The sequence below is a fragment of the Sorex araneus genome, chromosome 8, assembly GCF_027595985.1.
Source record: "Sorex araneus isolate mSorAra2 chromosome 8, mSorAra2.pri, whole genome shotgun sequence".
NCBI classification, from domain to species: domain Eukaryota; kingdom Metazoa; phylum Chordata; class Mammalia; order Eulipotyphla; family Soricidae; genus Sorex; species Sorex araneus.
In genome coordinates this window covers 62,125,387-62,141,060 of record NC_073309.1, presented here as the reverse complement: position 1 = coordinate 62,141,060, position 15,674 = coordinate 62,125,387, and the positions used below count along the sequence as shown (strand labels likewise).

The window sequence follows — 15,674 nt, the reverse complement described above, 5'->3', positions numbered from 1 at the left end:
CTATTTCTATGGATAGAAAAGAAACATTAATAAATTATAAATATATAGAGGCAAAGTTAAATCTCTACAGTGTTCTTTTATAAATATATTTCTAATGTAAATAAACATTCAACCTCATCTTACAGTTGCATATGAAGATCATTTGAATATCTAAAAACAAGCTACAACATTACTAAATTATATTTCATTTAGTACCTAGAAACAACTTACATTGTGAGATATCACACGTGAAATTTCTCTTTTCTTCAACTTACTATTATCTTTTATAACTGCTAAGATCCACAAATAATTAAAATAATACTCTTCAGACTTTATAAATTCTTGTTTGTTTTGCTCTGGAGGGGGACACATTTGGAATTGCTCAGGTGTTTTTCCTGGCTCTGTGCTCAGAAATTACTCTGGTAGTGCTCAGGAGACCATATGAAATGTCAGGATCAAAACCAGGGTGGTTGTGTGCAACTACGTTTTGTCCTCTCTCCAGGCCCAGATTTACTAAAGTCTATCCATTTCAAGATATTTCACAAAATTCCCACTATCTATGTACATCATCATCATCATCATCATCCCATAGATTGTCTAATTTCTCAAGCAGTCTCAGTAACATCTCCATTCGTCCTAGCCCTGAAATTTTAGAAGCCTCTCTTTACTCATCCATCCCAATCTATGTACATAAATGTACAAAAGTAGTGGACAAAACTTACGCGGTGGCCCTTATCCCCTGGCAGGCCTGGAAGCCCATCGAAGCCTCGATCTCCCTGTAAAATCATCATTGCCATTAGCATCGTCCGTCACCGCCACCAATATGCTCATAGCCTGATTCATTCACGACTATCATATGAAGGTGAAATATTCTGTTACATCAAGACACCTTATGTTAACCTTATGTTTAAGGTTAAACTGGCTTACTAGTTCTGAATTTGAAATGAATAAGCTCCTGACCTTGGCCCCGGGTTCTCCTGGCATGCCTCTTCCTCCATCAGCCCCTGGACGACCCTAATAATACCAAGAACATTATGAGTAAAGGGATCCCGACTGGCACAGAGTAAAAGAAACAAGAACACCGGGAAGTTCAGATGCACTCAAAATACACAAAGAAAGCAAGCATACCCTCTTTCCAGGCTTTCCGGTTAGACCAGGTGGTCCTTGAACACCACGAGGACCCTATACCAAAATATTAAAATTAATTCATTTTACAGAATGTTCATCCCTCTCGGAGAGCCTGGCAAGCTACCGAGAGTATCCTGCCCGCATGGCAGAGCCTGGCAAGCTACCTGTGATGCATTCGATATGCCAAAAACAGTAACAAGTCTCACAATGGAAACGTTACTGGTGCCCGCTCGAGCAAATTGATGAACAAGGAGACAACAATGTAGCAGTGCTATAGAATGTTCAATAAAAAGTCACACTACGGTAGTTCCCAGCATTTATGTACTCTAAGCTTGACTTGAATCATTTCATTGCAATAATATTTTATATCAAAGTTCAATAAAATAAGGGAAAATTGTCTCTAAATAGCTTCACGAATAAAAAACAAAAATGTTTCCTTTGAAAACATTTTTAAAGGTATTTTTAAAATTTAATGTAAATGCATACAAACAAAATAATTAATATTTTAGACTTTAAAAATTCAATTATTTCTCAAAAATCATTGGAATTTTATATTTTTGTCAATTGAAAATTCTAGTATTCTCATTTCCTAGACCCCTGACTTCACCTGTTCTTTCAATTTTTGAAGATATTTCCCTAGGTATCATTCACTGTAGTTAACTACTATAGCTTCAGACTAAATATGTATTTTCTCCATTATATTCCTATATTTGGGCATAATACCTTGTACATGTAATATTTAATTATGATGGCTTCAGGATAAACAAGAATTTTCTCCATGATATTCCTATGCTTGGGCATAATGTCTGTATATGTTTGTTCCAATCATCTACATAATGCAAGAAAATGATGTGGCTGCTCCAGACTATTGACTGGAAATATAAAATGCCAGCTAAAATGTTTAAAATGCTCAATATTTTTCTTTCTCAAAGAAATGTTATATAATGTTAGAGCTTTATGGGACTTGATGTACATATTTTTAAAGAAATATGGTACTACCATTATTGATCATTAAATTGATCCAGTATAAATATGATATATATGTCTGTTTTAGGGTCAAACCCAGCAGGACTTATTCCTAGCTCTGTACTCAGCAGGAACCTTCTGTGGAGGCAGCAGGGACTTTCTGGGGTGTTGGAGACTGAACCAGGGTCACCACAGGCTTACCTGCTGTACTATCTCTCTGGCCTTTTAACTTTATATATAAGTATGTGCCTTCCAAAGTTAATTTAATCAGTGTGTAAGTATATAACACATGTAAAAGGAAGGTCACATACATTTGAAGTTTCAAATGATTTGAAATGCTAACATACAATTTTGATTCTAGAAATGGAAAGTCAAAATCCAGGTAGCCGGAGAGAGTACAGTGGGTACAGTGCTTGCCTTGTGTATTCGATCCCCAACATCCTATATGGTCCCCCCAGCATCACTAGCATTCCTGAGTACAGAGTCATTGAGCATCACCTGGTATGTCTCTCCACCAAATAAATTAAAATGATTATCATTCGCTAATTAATGTTTAACAGACAAAACTTCAGGGTTAGAGTTACAACTCAGTGGGAGAGAGGACGGGAGGGCCTAGGAATGGTCCCGGGCCCTGCCAAGATTGCAAAATAAATTTTAAAAAAATATGTCCAATTTTCTTAAAAAATTAAATATTGTCATGAGAATATTCTACCATGTACCCTTCTGAAGGCAAAGACAGTAATAATGGACAAATCTTGTGTTTTTACTGGAACTATTTTTGTTTAGTGTTGCTTCTTTTAACTTGGAGTTAAGCAAAAATCACAGTATCTATAAAAGCTGCATCACACATTTTCAGATTCATATATTTTTATTAAGAGATGAGTTTGAATAAATAAAAGGTCACACATTATAAATGATTCAACTTCTTAGACTATCACAAATTATATGTCAATATTTTTCTGCAATTCTCAGTTCAACTGTAAATATTTCCATATCTTTGGATAGTATTAACAAAGCAAAAAAAAAGAAAAGTTACTCACATTCAAAATGACCTAAATATCCTTCCATTTTCTACAAAATGTTAATGTTAGTATCTCTTATGTTTATAAATATAATGTTTTAGAATGCTAAATTTCCTCTCTATAAAATAAACATTGAGGGGGCTGGAGTGATAGCACAGGGGGTAGGGTGTTTGCCTTGCACGCGGCCGATCCGGGTTCGATTCCCAGCATCCCATATGGTCCCCTGAGCACCGCCAGGAGTAATTCCTGAGTGCAGAGCCAGGAGTAACCCCTGTGCATTGTCAGGTGTGACCGAAAAAGCAAAAAAAATAAAAATAAAAATAAACATTGAGACATGAGACGGGGCCACTATTAGAGCAATTACAATAGTTTGCACTGCTTAAGTCTGTGAAAATCCCTTGCCACATTAATATTCTAAATGACTAGTACTATCAAGTCTTTCCCTGTTCTAGCTTATTATCTTCTTTAAATATTGTTCAAATTAATCAAACTGCCATTACTGGAAATCAACTGACTTACAGATTTTTCCATGAAAGGAGGAAGTCTGAAGTTAAAGGTAATGTAATGCAAATAATTTTTTTACTCATAAACTAGACTGCAGATTATCTACTAGATAAAATTATATATATTAAATAAGAGAATCAGATTGCTTTTACCTGAGGACCTGGATCACCACTCTCACCTTTGGCCCCAGAAGAACCTGGCCCCCCCTATAGAGAAAAAGTAAGGATATGATTATTTCTTAACAAGTTTTTCTAACCATTTTTATTCTATCATTTTGACTTGAAATAAGCATCATTAAAACATATTTTGTATAGCTAAAATTTTATTAATACAGTATTTTTCAGTTTGGATTAATACAGTCTACTTCTCAAACTATTTTGTTCCAATGGGTGAGCTGTATTAATTTGCATTATGTACATGAGTACACAAAAGCTAATCTCATGAATCATACTAAAATTGCCTCTTGTTTCTCATAACCTAAGAACATTTATAATGGTGTGTGAGCCATTATGTACCATGATACCTTTGTGCATTACCAAAGGTAACATATTCAAGTGAATTACAGATATGGAATCCATTTGCACTGAAAGGTCATAGCAAATAATACTGCCTTTGTATCTAGAAATTTATCTTAAATTCCCAAACTGAGTTCTATAGCCACAAAATGTCAAGAATAAGTATTATCATTGCCATTTAGTGATCATGAAACAATATCTTTGATATTGTTGCAAATTAGTTTTTATTTATCCCCACCTGGGCAGGAACAGGTTTTTATGACAAAAATCACTTATGTACATTTGTATAATTCATAAATTACAACTAAACTCGGGGGTATTAGCTGGAAAGATATAAAACTACTTTAAAAAAGTACAGTGAAGGGGCTGGAGCTATAGCACAATGGGTAGGGTGTTTGCCTTGCACAAGGTCAATCTGGTTCAATTCCCAGCATCCCATAGGGTCCCTTGAGCACCGCCAGGGGTAATTCCTGAGTGCAGAGCCAGGAATTATCCCTGTGCATCGCTGGGTGTGATCCTCCCAAAAAAATTACGGTGAATTCTAGAAACAAATGAGACCTGTTGTCTCCCTAAAAAGCGTTAGAGAATTAAAACAGCACCGTGCTAAAAGTTAGTTCTGGCTAAGAGGTGCAGACTTTGTATGTTTTAGAAATTTCTGAATTATATAAATTAATGCATATTTGATCAGATAATGAAGTGCAGGAAAGCACAAAGATTAAAGCCATGTTGTCGCCTTAAAATGTTAGATATCTAGAGCCTCCTGGTGGTTCTAAAGCAAAATAACCATTAATATGAATCTCAAGAAATATGACAAGTCAAGCAACATGAATATTTTCATCTTGAAAATTACTGGAGTAATTACATTCAAACTTTTAATTAAGGATTCTTGCAACTATGTTACTTCAAGAGAAAAAGTGAAACTCATTATAATCATGAAACTGAACACCATTACAGTACAGTCATTTATTTTAATTTACTATATTATCTTCTGACTATATGCATTGCTGACAACAGATTTTAATTATTTTGCCAAAGCTTACTCTAAAAATTATCATGCGAGAATTGACAATAAAAAATAAGAAATATTATTCCTTCCTTGACTATACTATAAGATTTCTATTTGTCTAGAAAAGCAACTGGAAAAACAGTGAAAAATTTTCCCTTAAAAAATTTTTTTGTCCAAATTATTTGAATAGACTCTGTTTATATAAATATTTAGGCAGTAAATGCTTTTAGGCCATTGAATTCTACAATGATTTGGTTTTCCTTGGACAGCAGACACAAGAAATAACAACAAGAAATGCTTTAGTTTCTAATTTTAATATTAAGGGAACAAAATTTTTCTTCACTAAATAATTTCTCTACCAACTGAAGCACTTCATTGACTACTGACAGCAACCTGCAATTTAAAGTATGTTTCCCACCAGCTCCAAAATTTGTCGAATATTGTGCCATGCTGTTAGATTAAAGAAAAACCAATACAAATGTTCTCATTCATGTCTGGTATATGAAGTAACAAAATAATGGAATAGACAATGTTAAATTAAAATAAACCCTAGGTAAAACTCTGACAACAACAGAAGAAAAGTGTATGTGTCAGATATTTGATTGAATGGCACATTACTTGACTTGCACAAATATTTAATTTCCAGCACCACCAAAAATACATAAATAATTAGATGGTAAACTTTTCATTAAAAGCTTTCATCAAAATTTACTGGGATTAAATGAAATAAACTGTTAAAATGTAAATCAATCATGAATAAATAGGGATAGCATGCTTTTCCCATTTTACCAGTCAATGGCATTCACAATGTCAAGCAAATTCACTGTAATCAACTAAAGAAGAACTGAAACATGTATGATCCTGTTGGTTAACATACCACTGGCCCTGGTCTTCCAGTTAAACCCATTGGTCCAGGTGGACCTCTCAGAGCAATCTAGAAAACAGAACATATCAAATTTAGGAATGGCCTCCTGGATAAATGTTTTAAAACAACATCCATTTGCACAAATTACCCAACACAGGTATAAAGCTCCTTGCTAGAAAGACTCCTCAATTTTGAAGAATTGCGTGTTTCTAAAACAAGACGTTTAAAAGTGTTTTCTAAATTTTTTCTTCTTATATATAGTCTGTATCATCTATTATTAACCCATCAGTACTCTATAGAAAAAAGAAAAATCTGGGCTGGAGTGATAGCACAGCAGGTAGGGCATTTGCCTTGCACGCTGTTGACCTGGGTTCGATTCCCAGTATCCCATATGGTCCCCGGAACACTGCCAGGAGTCATTCCTGAGTGCAGAGCCAGGAGTAAATTCCTAGCATCGCCGGGTGTGACCCAAAAAGCAAAATAATAAAAATAAATAACAAAATAACTAAATAAAATCTGAGTGTTAGGTACTTCTACGCCAGAATTATATATGAAAATACTGTAAGTTAATTTTTTAAAAAAATCTTTTTTTATTTTAATTCAACATGCTATTTAAAAAATAATCATAATAGTTTTTTATAACAGTTACTACATATAATGTGAATAGTACTTAATATCATACACACATTCACACATATACCCACAAAGCTAACTATGCAAAACAACAGACATATAAGCACACACAAGCATACTCACACAATACTCACATCTAGGTAAATACAAGTTACTGGAGCGCATGTCTCCCTCCTTACCCGAGCCTGCTGGAGAATCGCCTGGGCCTGGGCCTCCTGCGCGGAGAGAGTAGGTCCTTTGGAACTATCACCACCATAACGGAACTAATGAAATAATATACAGATATTCAAAACCATTAGTCTTCATCAACTGGACATCTTAATTCACTGTCACTGTCATCCCGTTGCTCATCGATTTGTTCGAGCGGGCACCAGTAACGTCTCTCATTGAGAGACTTATTGTTACTGTTTTTGGCATATCCAATACACATGGTTAGCTTGCCAGGCTCTGCCACACGGGCTCCATACTCTCAGTAGCTTGCCAGGCTCTCAGAGAGGGGCGGAGGAATCAAACTCGGGTCAGCCGCGTGAAAGGCAAACGCCCAACCGCTGTGCTATCGCTCCAGCCTGAGCGCGCTCGATCTCGTCTGATCTCGGACATCTTAATAATGAGGAAAATCACTCATATGACAGGATTTTACAAAAATCTAAGGTAACTGCAACATAATACCAAGAATTACATTTATTCACATTTTACCCATTTGGAAGTTCTCTAGACTTCATTTTACCATTTGTAGGAGACTAAAGAACCCTTTTCAATTTTAAACATTCTGCCACTTAAAACTCTTGAGTAGTCATCACATATTTTTATCTGAAAATTGCACATGTCCTATAAACTCATATATAAAATTTCTAAATATTCTGATCAAGAAATTTGGAAGGAATTTCTATAAATACAGAAAACTTTTTGATGCATATTTGTCTTATTTATGTTTTCTTACTAGAAAACCACTCCGCCATACACATCACCACACAATTCTAAGATTCCTTTTAAACTTTAACTCAGAAGTCAGCAAGATTAAATTTTTCATTTTATGTAATTGTCAGGCTGGAGTGATAGCACAGAAGGTAGGGTGTTTGCCTTGCACAAGGCCGACCCGGGTTCGATTCCTCTGTCCCTCTCGGAGAGCCCTGCAAGCTACCGAGAGTATCCGGCCCACTTGGCAGAGCCTGGCAAGCTCCCCGTGGCATATTTGATATGGCAAAAACACTAACAACAGGTCTCACAATGAAGACATTACCTGTGCCTGCGTGAGCAAATTGATGAGCAAAGGGATGACAGTGATACAGTGATGTAATTGATTTAAAACTATATTACATTTAAAGGAAATATCCATTATTTTCAGAGACTCAGAGCAATTTTATAAAGGAATTTTATCATAAAGAAAAAAATTACAAATAAATAATGACTATGTAAATTAATATCACTTATGATATACATGGTTTCAATAGTATATGTTGAATATGTTAAATAGCCATCTTAGCTTGTTAAATAACCATGAAATACACATTAATCTTGTGTCCAGATAAAGCACATAATTGAGGGGAAAAGCCTCTCTGATCTATTATCAAAAGTGTAATCAAATCATAAAGCATCAATTGTTAAACTAATTTTTTAGTGGAATTTTATTTAATAAAATTCTCCTTAATTTTGTAAGATAGCTTTATCTAAAAAATCTCAGCTTCATACAGTGTTTTTTACTTGATTGCTCTATCAATAGTGGTCATCAGTGTTTTCAATAATAATTATCAGAAAAACATACCGGTAACATCAACATGGTACCAGGCGGACCAGGTAGGCCATCAGCCCCAGGTAAGCCAGGACGACCTGGGGGACCCTAGGAAATGAAATATAATTTTCAAAATATATTACTTAATAAAATGTTTCAAAATAGAATTATCTTTTAAAATTGAACATCAGCTAATTTTCACTGGTCTTCTTTTCTTGCTCGATCTCCGTTAGTAAGAGATCTGAAGTTTTATGGATAATGTATTTCATCACACTAATTTTATATCATCTTAATAATACAAAAAGAGTTCATTGGCTACTCAAGGATGAAGGGGGAAAGAACTTGATAAGAATAGTTTGAAGACACTTAATTCAAATGGCTAATCTTACTATTTAAGTCCCTTTTACCAAATTACTTTATCTTCAAATTATAATTTATTCTTCTTAGCTCATTCTATCAGCATCTACTTAAGGAAGTTCTGAAAGGATATCTACATTCAAATAGACTAACATCTACTACAGTAGGCTAACACCAGTGTGGAAAATGTTTAGAAATAAAATCGGGTTACTTGTTATATTTACAAATGCATTTTTTTAATAATTGAATCAGCATGAATGACATGGTTACAGAGATACTTAGGACTGAGTTTCAGGTGTACATTATTCCAAACGAATCCTTTCACCAGTGTCCACTAGCCTCCATCAATGTCTCCAGTTTCCCTCCCACACCCCAGTCTGCCTCTGTGGCAGGCACTTTTCCTCTCTGGGATTGCCCTAATGCTGGTCCCTTCCCTAACTTAACCTCCCCAGTAGCAATTCTCCTGTGACCACCAAATGCATTCTTTATCTCTGTTCACAATAGCCAAAATCTGGAAATAACGCAAGTGCCCTAGAACAGACGACTGGTTAAAGAAACTTTGGTACATCTACACAGTGGAATACTATGAAGCTGTTAGGAGAGATGAAGTCATGAAATTTGTTTAAAAAATGGATAGACATGGAGAGTATCATGCTAAGTTAAATGCAAAATACTAAGTGAAATACTCATTTGTGGAGTATATAATAACATCACATGAGGCTGACACCCAAGGACAGTAGATACAAGGGCCAGGAGGATTGCCCCATAGCTGGAAGACTACTTCATGAGTGGAGGGGAGAAGGCAGATGGAATAGAGAAGGGATCACTAAGAAAATGATGGCTGGAGGAATCAGTCAGGATGGGAGATGTGTGCCGAAAGTAGATAATGGATCAAGCGTGATGATCTCTCAGTGTCTGTGTTGCAAGCCATAATGCCCAAAAGTAGAGAGAGAGTATGGGGAATATTGTCTGCCATAGAGGCCGGGGGAGGGTAGGAAAGTGGGGGTATACTGGGATATTGGTGATGGGGAATGTGCACTGGTGGAGGGATGGGTGTTTGATCAGTGTGTGATTGTAACCTGAACATGAAAGCTTGTAACTATCTCACGGTAACGCAATAAAATTTAAATAAATAAATAAATAAATAAAATAAAAATAAAATTAAACAGCTACAAAAGGGCCAGTGTGCTAGTATAGTGGGTAGGGGGCTTGCCTTGGGTTAGCCAGGTTCATCCCAGACAACATATTCCGCCAGCCCCACCTGAAGTGATCCTTGAGAATAGAACCAAGAGCACGCTCTGCGCAATGCTGGGTGTGACCCCAAAATTAAAAAATTTTTCAAATGTCTAGAAAATTTAGCCCTAAATTTGTACAGCAATGAATTCACAGACTGTCTTCTCCCACAGTGAGGAAGCAAGGTATACTTGTAGAAGCCACTTTCATGCTTTCATTGATTTTGTACCTTTCCTTCGGCGCAGCTGCTTCACTTACCCTCTCTCCAGGGTCACCAGGGGGTCCAGTGGGGCCCTGCAGACCAGGAGGACCCATATGACCCTGCAGAGAAATAAGCCATGATCTGCATGAAATGTCAAGCGTTGTCAATATGCAGGCAAGTCGATCCGACTAAAATCAAATTGCTCAATTATGTCTCATGGCATACATGTTCCTTTCACACAGCAGGCTGCTTATCTATCTGGGAATACACAACCTACGGAGACCACTGTGTAGTGAGCTAAACTGTAGCTCCACAGATAGGAACACACAACCCAAAACCGAACCAGAAAAGCAGAACATGCCAAGGTAAAACCCATGCAGTTCGTCCCCAAGTTTTACTGTTTTAGAACTAACTTTAAAAAAATCAAGGCAGGGAGGGGGCTGCTGCGATAGAACAGTGGGTAGGGTGTTTGCCTTGCACATGGTCGACCTGGGATAGAACAGTGGGTAGGGTGTTTGCCTTGCACATGGCCGACCTGGGATAGAACAGTGGGTAGGGTGTTTGCCTTGCACATGGCCGACCTGGGTCGATTCCTAGCATCCCATATGGTCCCCAGAGCACCACCAGGAGTAATTCCTGAGTTCAGAGCCAGGAGTAACCCCTGAGCATCACCGGGTGTGACCCCAAAAGAAAAATAAAAAAATCAAGGCAGAGTTGAAAGTGTAGAAATTCTTTAGTGAGATTTTTATAGTGTTGTATCACAAGAATTAAATTAGTCTCTCAAAGATGGACGATGTGTTGATTAATTTATTTTGTTGGCTCAGGGATAGAAAAACATCAGGACCATACAGATGCAGAGAAACACTCCATCACCAACTTAAGCTCGATAATTTCGGACAAAATCAAATCAGCGCAACTACCTGGATAAATACATTTATTGACAACTGCAGTTGATGACTACTCCATGCAGCAGTAAAGATCAGACCATGCCATTGACTATACATAGGCAGATAAATTAAAATTAATTTAGAGGTACACAGACATCAAATCACCAAAAAGACATAAAATAATAGTTTAGTGATCTTAAAAGCGTGTGTGAATAGGTGAATTATAGAGTAAATCAAGGCTATGAGATCTGGTAATAAATAATTTGTTGATAACCTAAATCTTAATATAACCTAATAAAATTTAATAGCAATTTTAGGATTAATTTTTAAAACAATCATAAAACATTTACATACCACTGGTCCTGCTGGTCCTGGGGGTCCTTCTACGAGCATACCCTATAATAAGAGATGGTCAAGAGTCACTCTCAGGAAAATTTAACCCCTAAAAACTTTTATCTACATGTCTTTGATAAACATTAAATCATTGCATGTTAAGAGGTTAATTTTCAAAAGCCTGAGAGATGATACGGAAGGAAAGCTGCTTGCCTTCTATGTCAAATTTTGGTTTACAACCTAGTAATCCATATGGGCTGGAGTGATAGCACAGCGGGTAGGTGTTTGCCTTGCATGCTGCCTACTCAGGGTTCGAGTCCTCCATCCCTCTCAGAGAGCCTGGCAAGCTACTGAGATTATCCCACCCGCACGGCAGAGCCTGGCAAGTTCCCTGTGGTATATTCAATATGCCAAAAACAGTAACAACAAGGTGTCACAATGGAGACGTTACTGGTGCCCGCTCAAGCAGACCTATGAGCAACGGGATGACAGTGACAGTGACTCCATATGAATCCCTGATCCCAAGAGTAAGCCCTAATTTCAGAGCCAGAAGGAAGCCCTGAAATCCAGTGGGTAGCACTGTTGTCCCATCCCATTTTTCATAGATTTGCTTGAGCAGGTGCCAGTAACGTCTCCATTGTGAGACTTATTGTTACTGTTTTTGGCATCTTGAATACACCACAGGGAGCTTGCCAGGCTCTGCTGGGCAGGTGGGATACTGTCGGTCCCTTGCCAGGCTCTCTGAGAGAGAAGGAAGAATCGAACCCGGGTCAGCTGCATGCACCCTACCTGCTGTGCTATGGTTCCAGTCCATCCACTGGGTAGAGCCCCCAAAACCAAAAAATGAAAGTAAAAGAACGAACTTACTTCTATTATGCAAAACTAATTATAAATATTTCTGAATGAGTAGGGAGGATATTCAAAGTACAGAAGTCATAGTCCCTATCTTCACAACATCTATGAAGCAATACAAAAAATATTTAGATAAGTAATATTACATGAAGTCTATGACGAGTACTCCCAAGAAGGGCATAAAATAGACATTTAATGATTTATTTCTGGCCCTCTAGGACAGTGTCAGGCACAGAGCAGGGACTGACATATCTGCATATGAATGGGAGACTGGGGTGACACCTATCCAGTGCAATTTAAAGAAAAAGATGAAAAGTCTCAGAAAAAAATAGGGGATACAGTGAGATAAGCACTCAAAATAAGCAAATGAATATTAATGCAGAGTTTGAACCAAATTCTAACAAATTTAACAATATTCTGGTGTGGAATGCTGAGAAATTTTCATTTAAAAGTGGTTGCAATTTTTTTTTAATGTAAAAAATATCTGTAAAGCCACTGGAAGACATATGGTAGAGTTGCTTAAATTAGACTGCCTTCCTTTCACTAAATAATATGCATCAAACTCAGAGCCTCAGGCACACAAGGAAACGGCTTATGGCTTATTTATTTCCCCATCTCCTTTCTCAATTTTTAGAATACTGAAATAGATTGCCAAGCTGTAGTCACTTTGTTAAACTGTTATCTTTTGAAAGCGTTTCTAAGTCTTTATTATTATTATTAATATTATTATTTTTTAGTTTTTAATATACTTGTAATTTCTGAAATGTTTCTCATTACCTGAAGCAAATAAACACTTTAGATCTAATTCAATTATTTTTGTAAGTTTCTGATATCACTGTATCACTGTCATCCTGCTGTTCATCGATTCACTCGAGCGGGCACCAGCAACGTCTCTATTCCTCCTGGCTCTGAGATTTTAGCAGCCTCTCCTTACTCATCTTTCCCAATGATTGGAGGCTCTTTCATGGTCAGGGGAATGAGACCTATCGTTGCTGGTTTTGGCATATCAAACACACCATGGATAGCTTGCCAGGCTCTGCCCATGCAGGCAGGATACTCTCGGTAGCTTGCCAGGCTCTCCAAGCAGTATGTATGTATATATGTATGTCTTGGATGGGAGACCTAATGTTTAAAAAAAATATTGTGGAAAAATAGTTTCTGATAAGAAAGTAAATAATAATACTACCTTTCCATTAAGAATTATCTTTTTCTTGAATAGAAATGATATAGTTTTATTTTTTAAACACTTATTCTGGAGTAATTCAGAACTATTTATTTTTCAGTCAGAAATAGAAATGTTCATTGGAAAATAAAAGAGGAATAAACTCCATATGAGGACCAAATTCTAAAGATTTTATCTTTAATGAAAAAACTAAATTTCTGTTATATTTTTTCAGTGCCCACTCTTCACAAATTCAAGGCAGATGTTTGATGATTGAGCTATGACCCCAGTATCAAAAGTGAATTTTAAAAAGAATATTTTCGGTTTATTACATAAAAAAATATTAGACATAAAATAGGCATGTTGCTATGTCATTTTTTAAATTAATGTCACAGAAACTGTAGAAAAATTTCTGGATTACAAATGATGACTGTTTAAGTATTAAATATATCAACTACCAAACATATGAGCCTTGGAAGAGTCACTGAAACCTCTCAGATTTAAAGTTCTACTAGAAAAAAATTATTCACATTTTATGTTACAATTTTGCTTCATTGAAATCTGTCTTCTCAGACTAGATTTACAAACTCACCTACTTGTGACATCAAATTATTAAATTTGGCATTAGAATTCTTATGTTAATGTATAGAATTATACAATGTTTATAATAATGTATACAACATACAAAGCTATGTAAAGTGATAATGGCCCTTACTATAAACTGAACAACTACATCAAGTTTAAAATTAATTCACACCAGTACTTACAGGTTCCACTACTGCTGGCTCTCCTTTCTGTCCCTTTTCTCCATAAGCACCATGTCCATTTACCTGTGAAATTAAAAATTTGAACAGCATGCTGAGAAGTAAATAAGGTAATTAATATTTCAAAAAGAAAATTAGTCACCTGGGTACATTTACCATCATCTTCTAAATAGGTATTTTAGTAGGACGTTATCAAGTTTCAAGTATTGAAAATATAAAAAGGAAAGTAGAATGAACATCATCAATAACAGTGACTGTGACTAATTATTTCTTAAAATAATAAATAGATACTTATAGTCCTCAATTAGTACCCCAAATAAATATCATAATTAAATACTATTATCTAAGTATCAGAAATTAGATTTGCTTGAAACTATAACAACACATATTTTAAACAATATAGTACAATGGTTATAACTTAGGAGGTTACAACAATGTTTCTTGGTACCCGTATACAAAATTACTAGAACCACCTTCCTCCACCACACCCCAACCCCCACCAATGTGCTCCCAAGCCTTATACACTGCCTGTTCATATAGTCTGGCCTTCTTCCCCCAACCTCCACACTATTAGAGAATTGCCCTGTCTTCTAGTGACAAAGATTTGTCAATAACCATATTTTAATCTTATCAATGACTGAAAAATTTGGAGCAACTCTACTTAAGATTATACGTTCAAATAGACTGCTTTAGCCTTTCTTCTGCTCCACAAGCTCGACCCCGGAGGCAACTGAACTACTTTGGACACGAGCAGCTCCCCAAAAATGCCTCCAGACTGTGTAATCGGAGGCACTGGCCCATGCACCGCCAGCAGGGCAGGGTTTTTTCTCTCTCAACTCTTCCTTATTGAACTCAGCGAGGCGACTGCCGGTTTTTAGATCACAGAATGCAGGTACCCATGGGAAGCCCGGGAGATCCCAGGGGGCGAGATTGCCGGATCCGCCCTTTGCCGATATTTAAGCACAGCGCCACACGGGTACTTTCCTTTCTGCTGCTCCACGAGCTCGACCCCGAAGGCAACTGAACTACTTTGGACATGAGCAGCTCCCCAAAAATGCCTCCAGACTGTGTGATCGGAGCCACTGGCCCATGCACCGCCAGCAGGGCAGGATTTTTCTCTCCAGGCTTCTCCATCATATGAGCACCACAAAAGGGAAGTAAAAGCTTGCAGTGATGCAATTTCTGGCAGAATTTTCCCTGGACTTCATATAAAAATCCAAAACCTAATATCTCTTAATTGTCAGCAATGTGAAATGGTTCCTTTTTAGCAGGTCTGACTGTGGGGGTAAACTCCAAACAATAACACTGAGTTTTTTTGTTGAAATATTGAAGGTAATCAAAGTAGCAGCCATTTCTCTAGACTATGAACTAAGCCAAAGCCCCACGCCAGCCGAGGTGAGGAAATATCCTCCTTTCTCGGTTCTTTTCCCTTTTCTGGGAGAAACGCAGTGTAGCGTCCACCATATTATGAGGTCTATTAAGCAGGCACAAACTTAGAGGTGCGGGAATGGAAGGGGAAAAAAAAAATTATGTACTT

General features: G+C 36.8%; 1 protein-coding gene across 1 annotated transcript in view; it reads right to left on the bottom strand.

Moving 5' to 3' along the window:
- Positions 1 to 15,674, bottom strand: part of COL11A1 (collagen type XI alpha 1 chain) — a 214,953-nt gene that overhangs the window by 131,990 nt on the left and 67,289 nt on the right. The window contains exons 9-18 of the mRNA XM_004614663.2: positions 14,141 to 14,203; positions 11,381 to 11,422; positions 10,196 to 10,258; positions 8,381 to 8,455; positions 6,798 to 6,881; positions 5,998 to 6,054; positions 3,752 to 3,805; positions 1,108 to 1,161; positions 940 to 993; positions 702 to 755 (exon numbers count right to left, since the gene is read on the bottom strand). Of these exons, the coding sequence (XP_004614720.1) occupies positions 702 to 755; positions 940 to 993; positions 1,108 to 1,161; positions 3,752 to 3,805; positions 5,998 to 6,054; positions 6,798 to 6,881; positions 8,381 to 8,455; positions 10,196 to 10,258; positions 11,381 to 11,422; positions 14,141 to 14,203 (600 nt within the window). The remainder of the gene's footprint in view (positions 1 to 701; positions 756 to 939; positions 994 to 1,107; positions 1,162 to 3,751; positions 3,806 to 5,997; positions 6,055 to 6,797; positions 6,882 to 8,380; positions 8,456 to 10,195; positions 10,259 to 11,380; positions 11,423 to 14,140; positions 14,204 to 15,674) is intronic.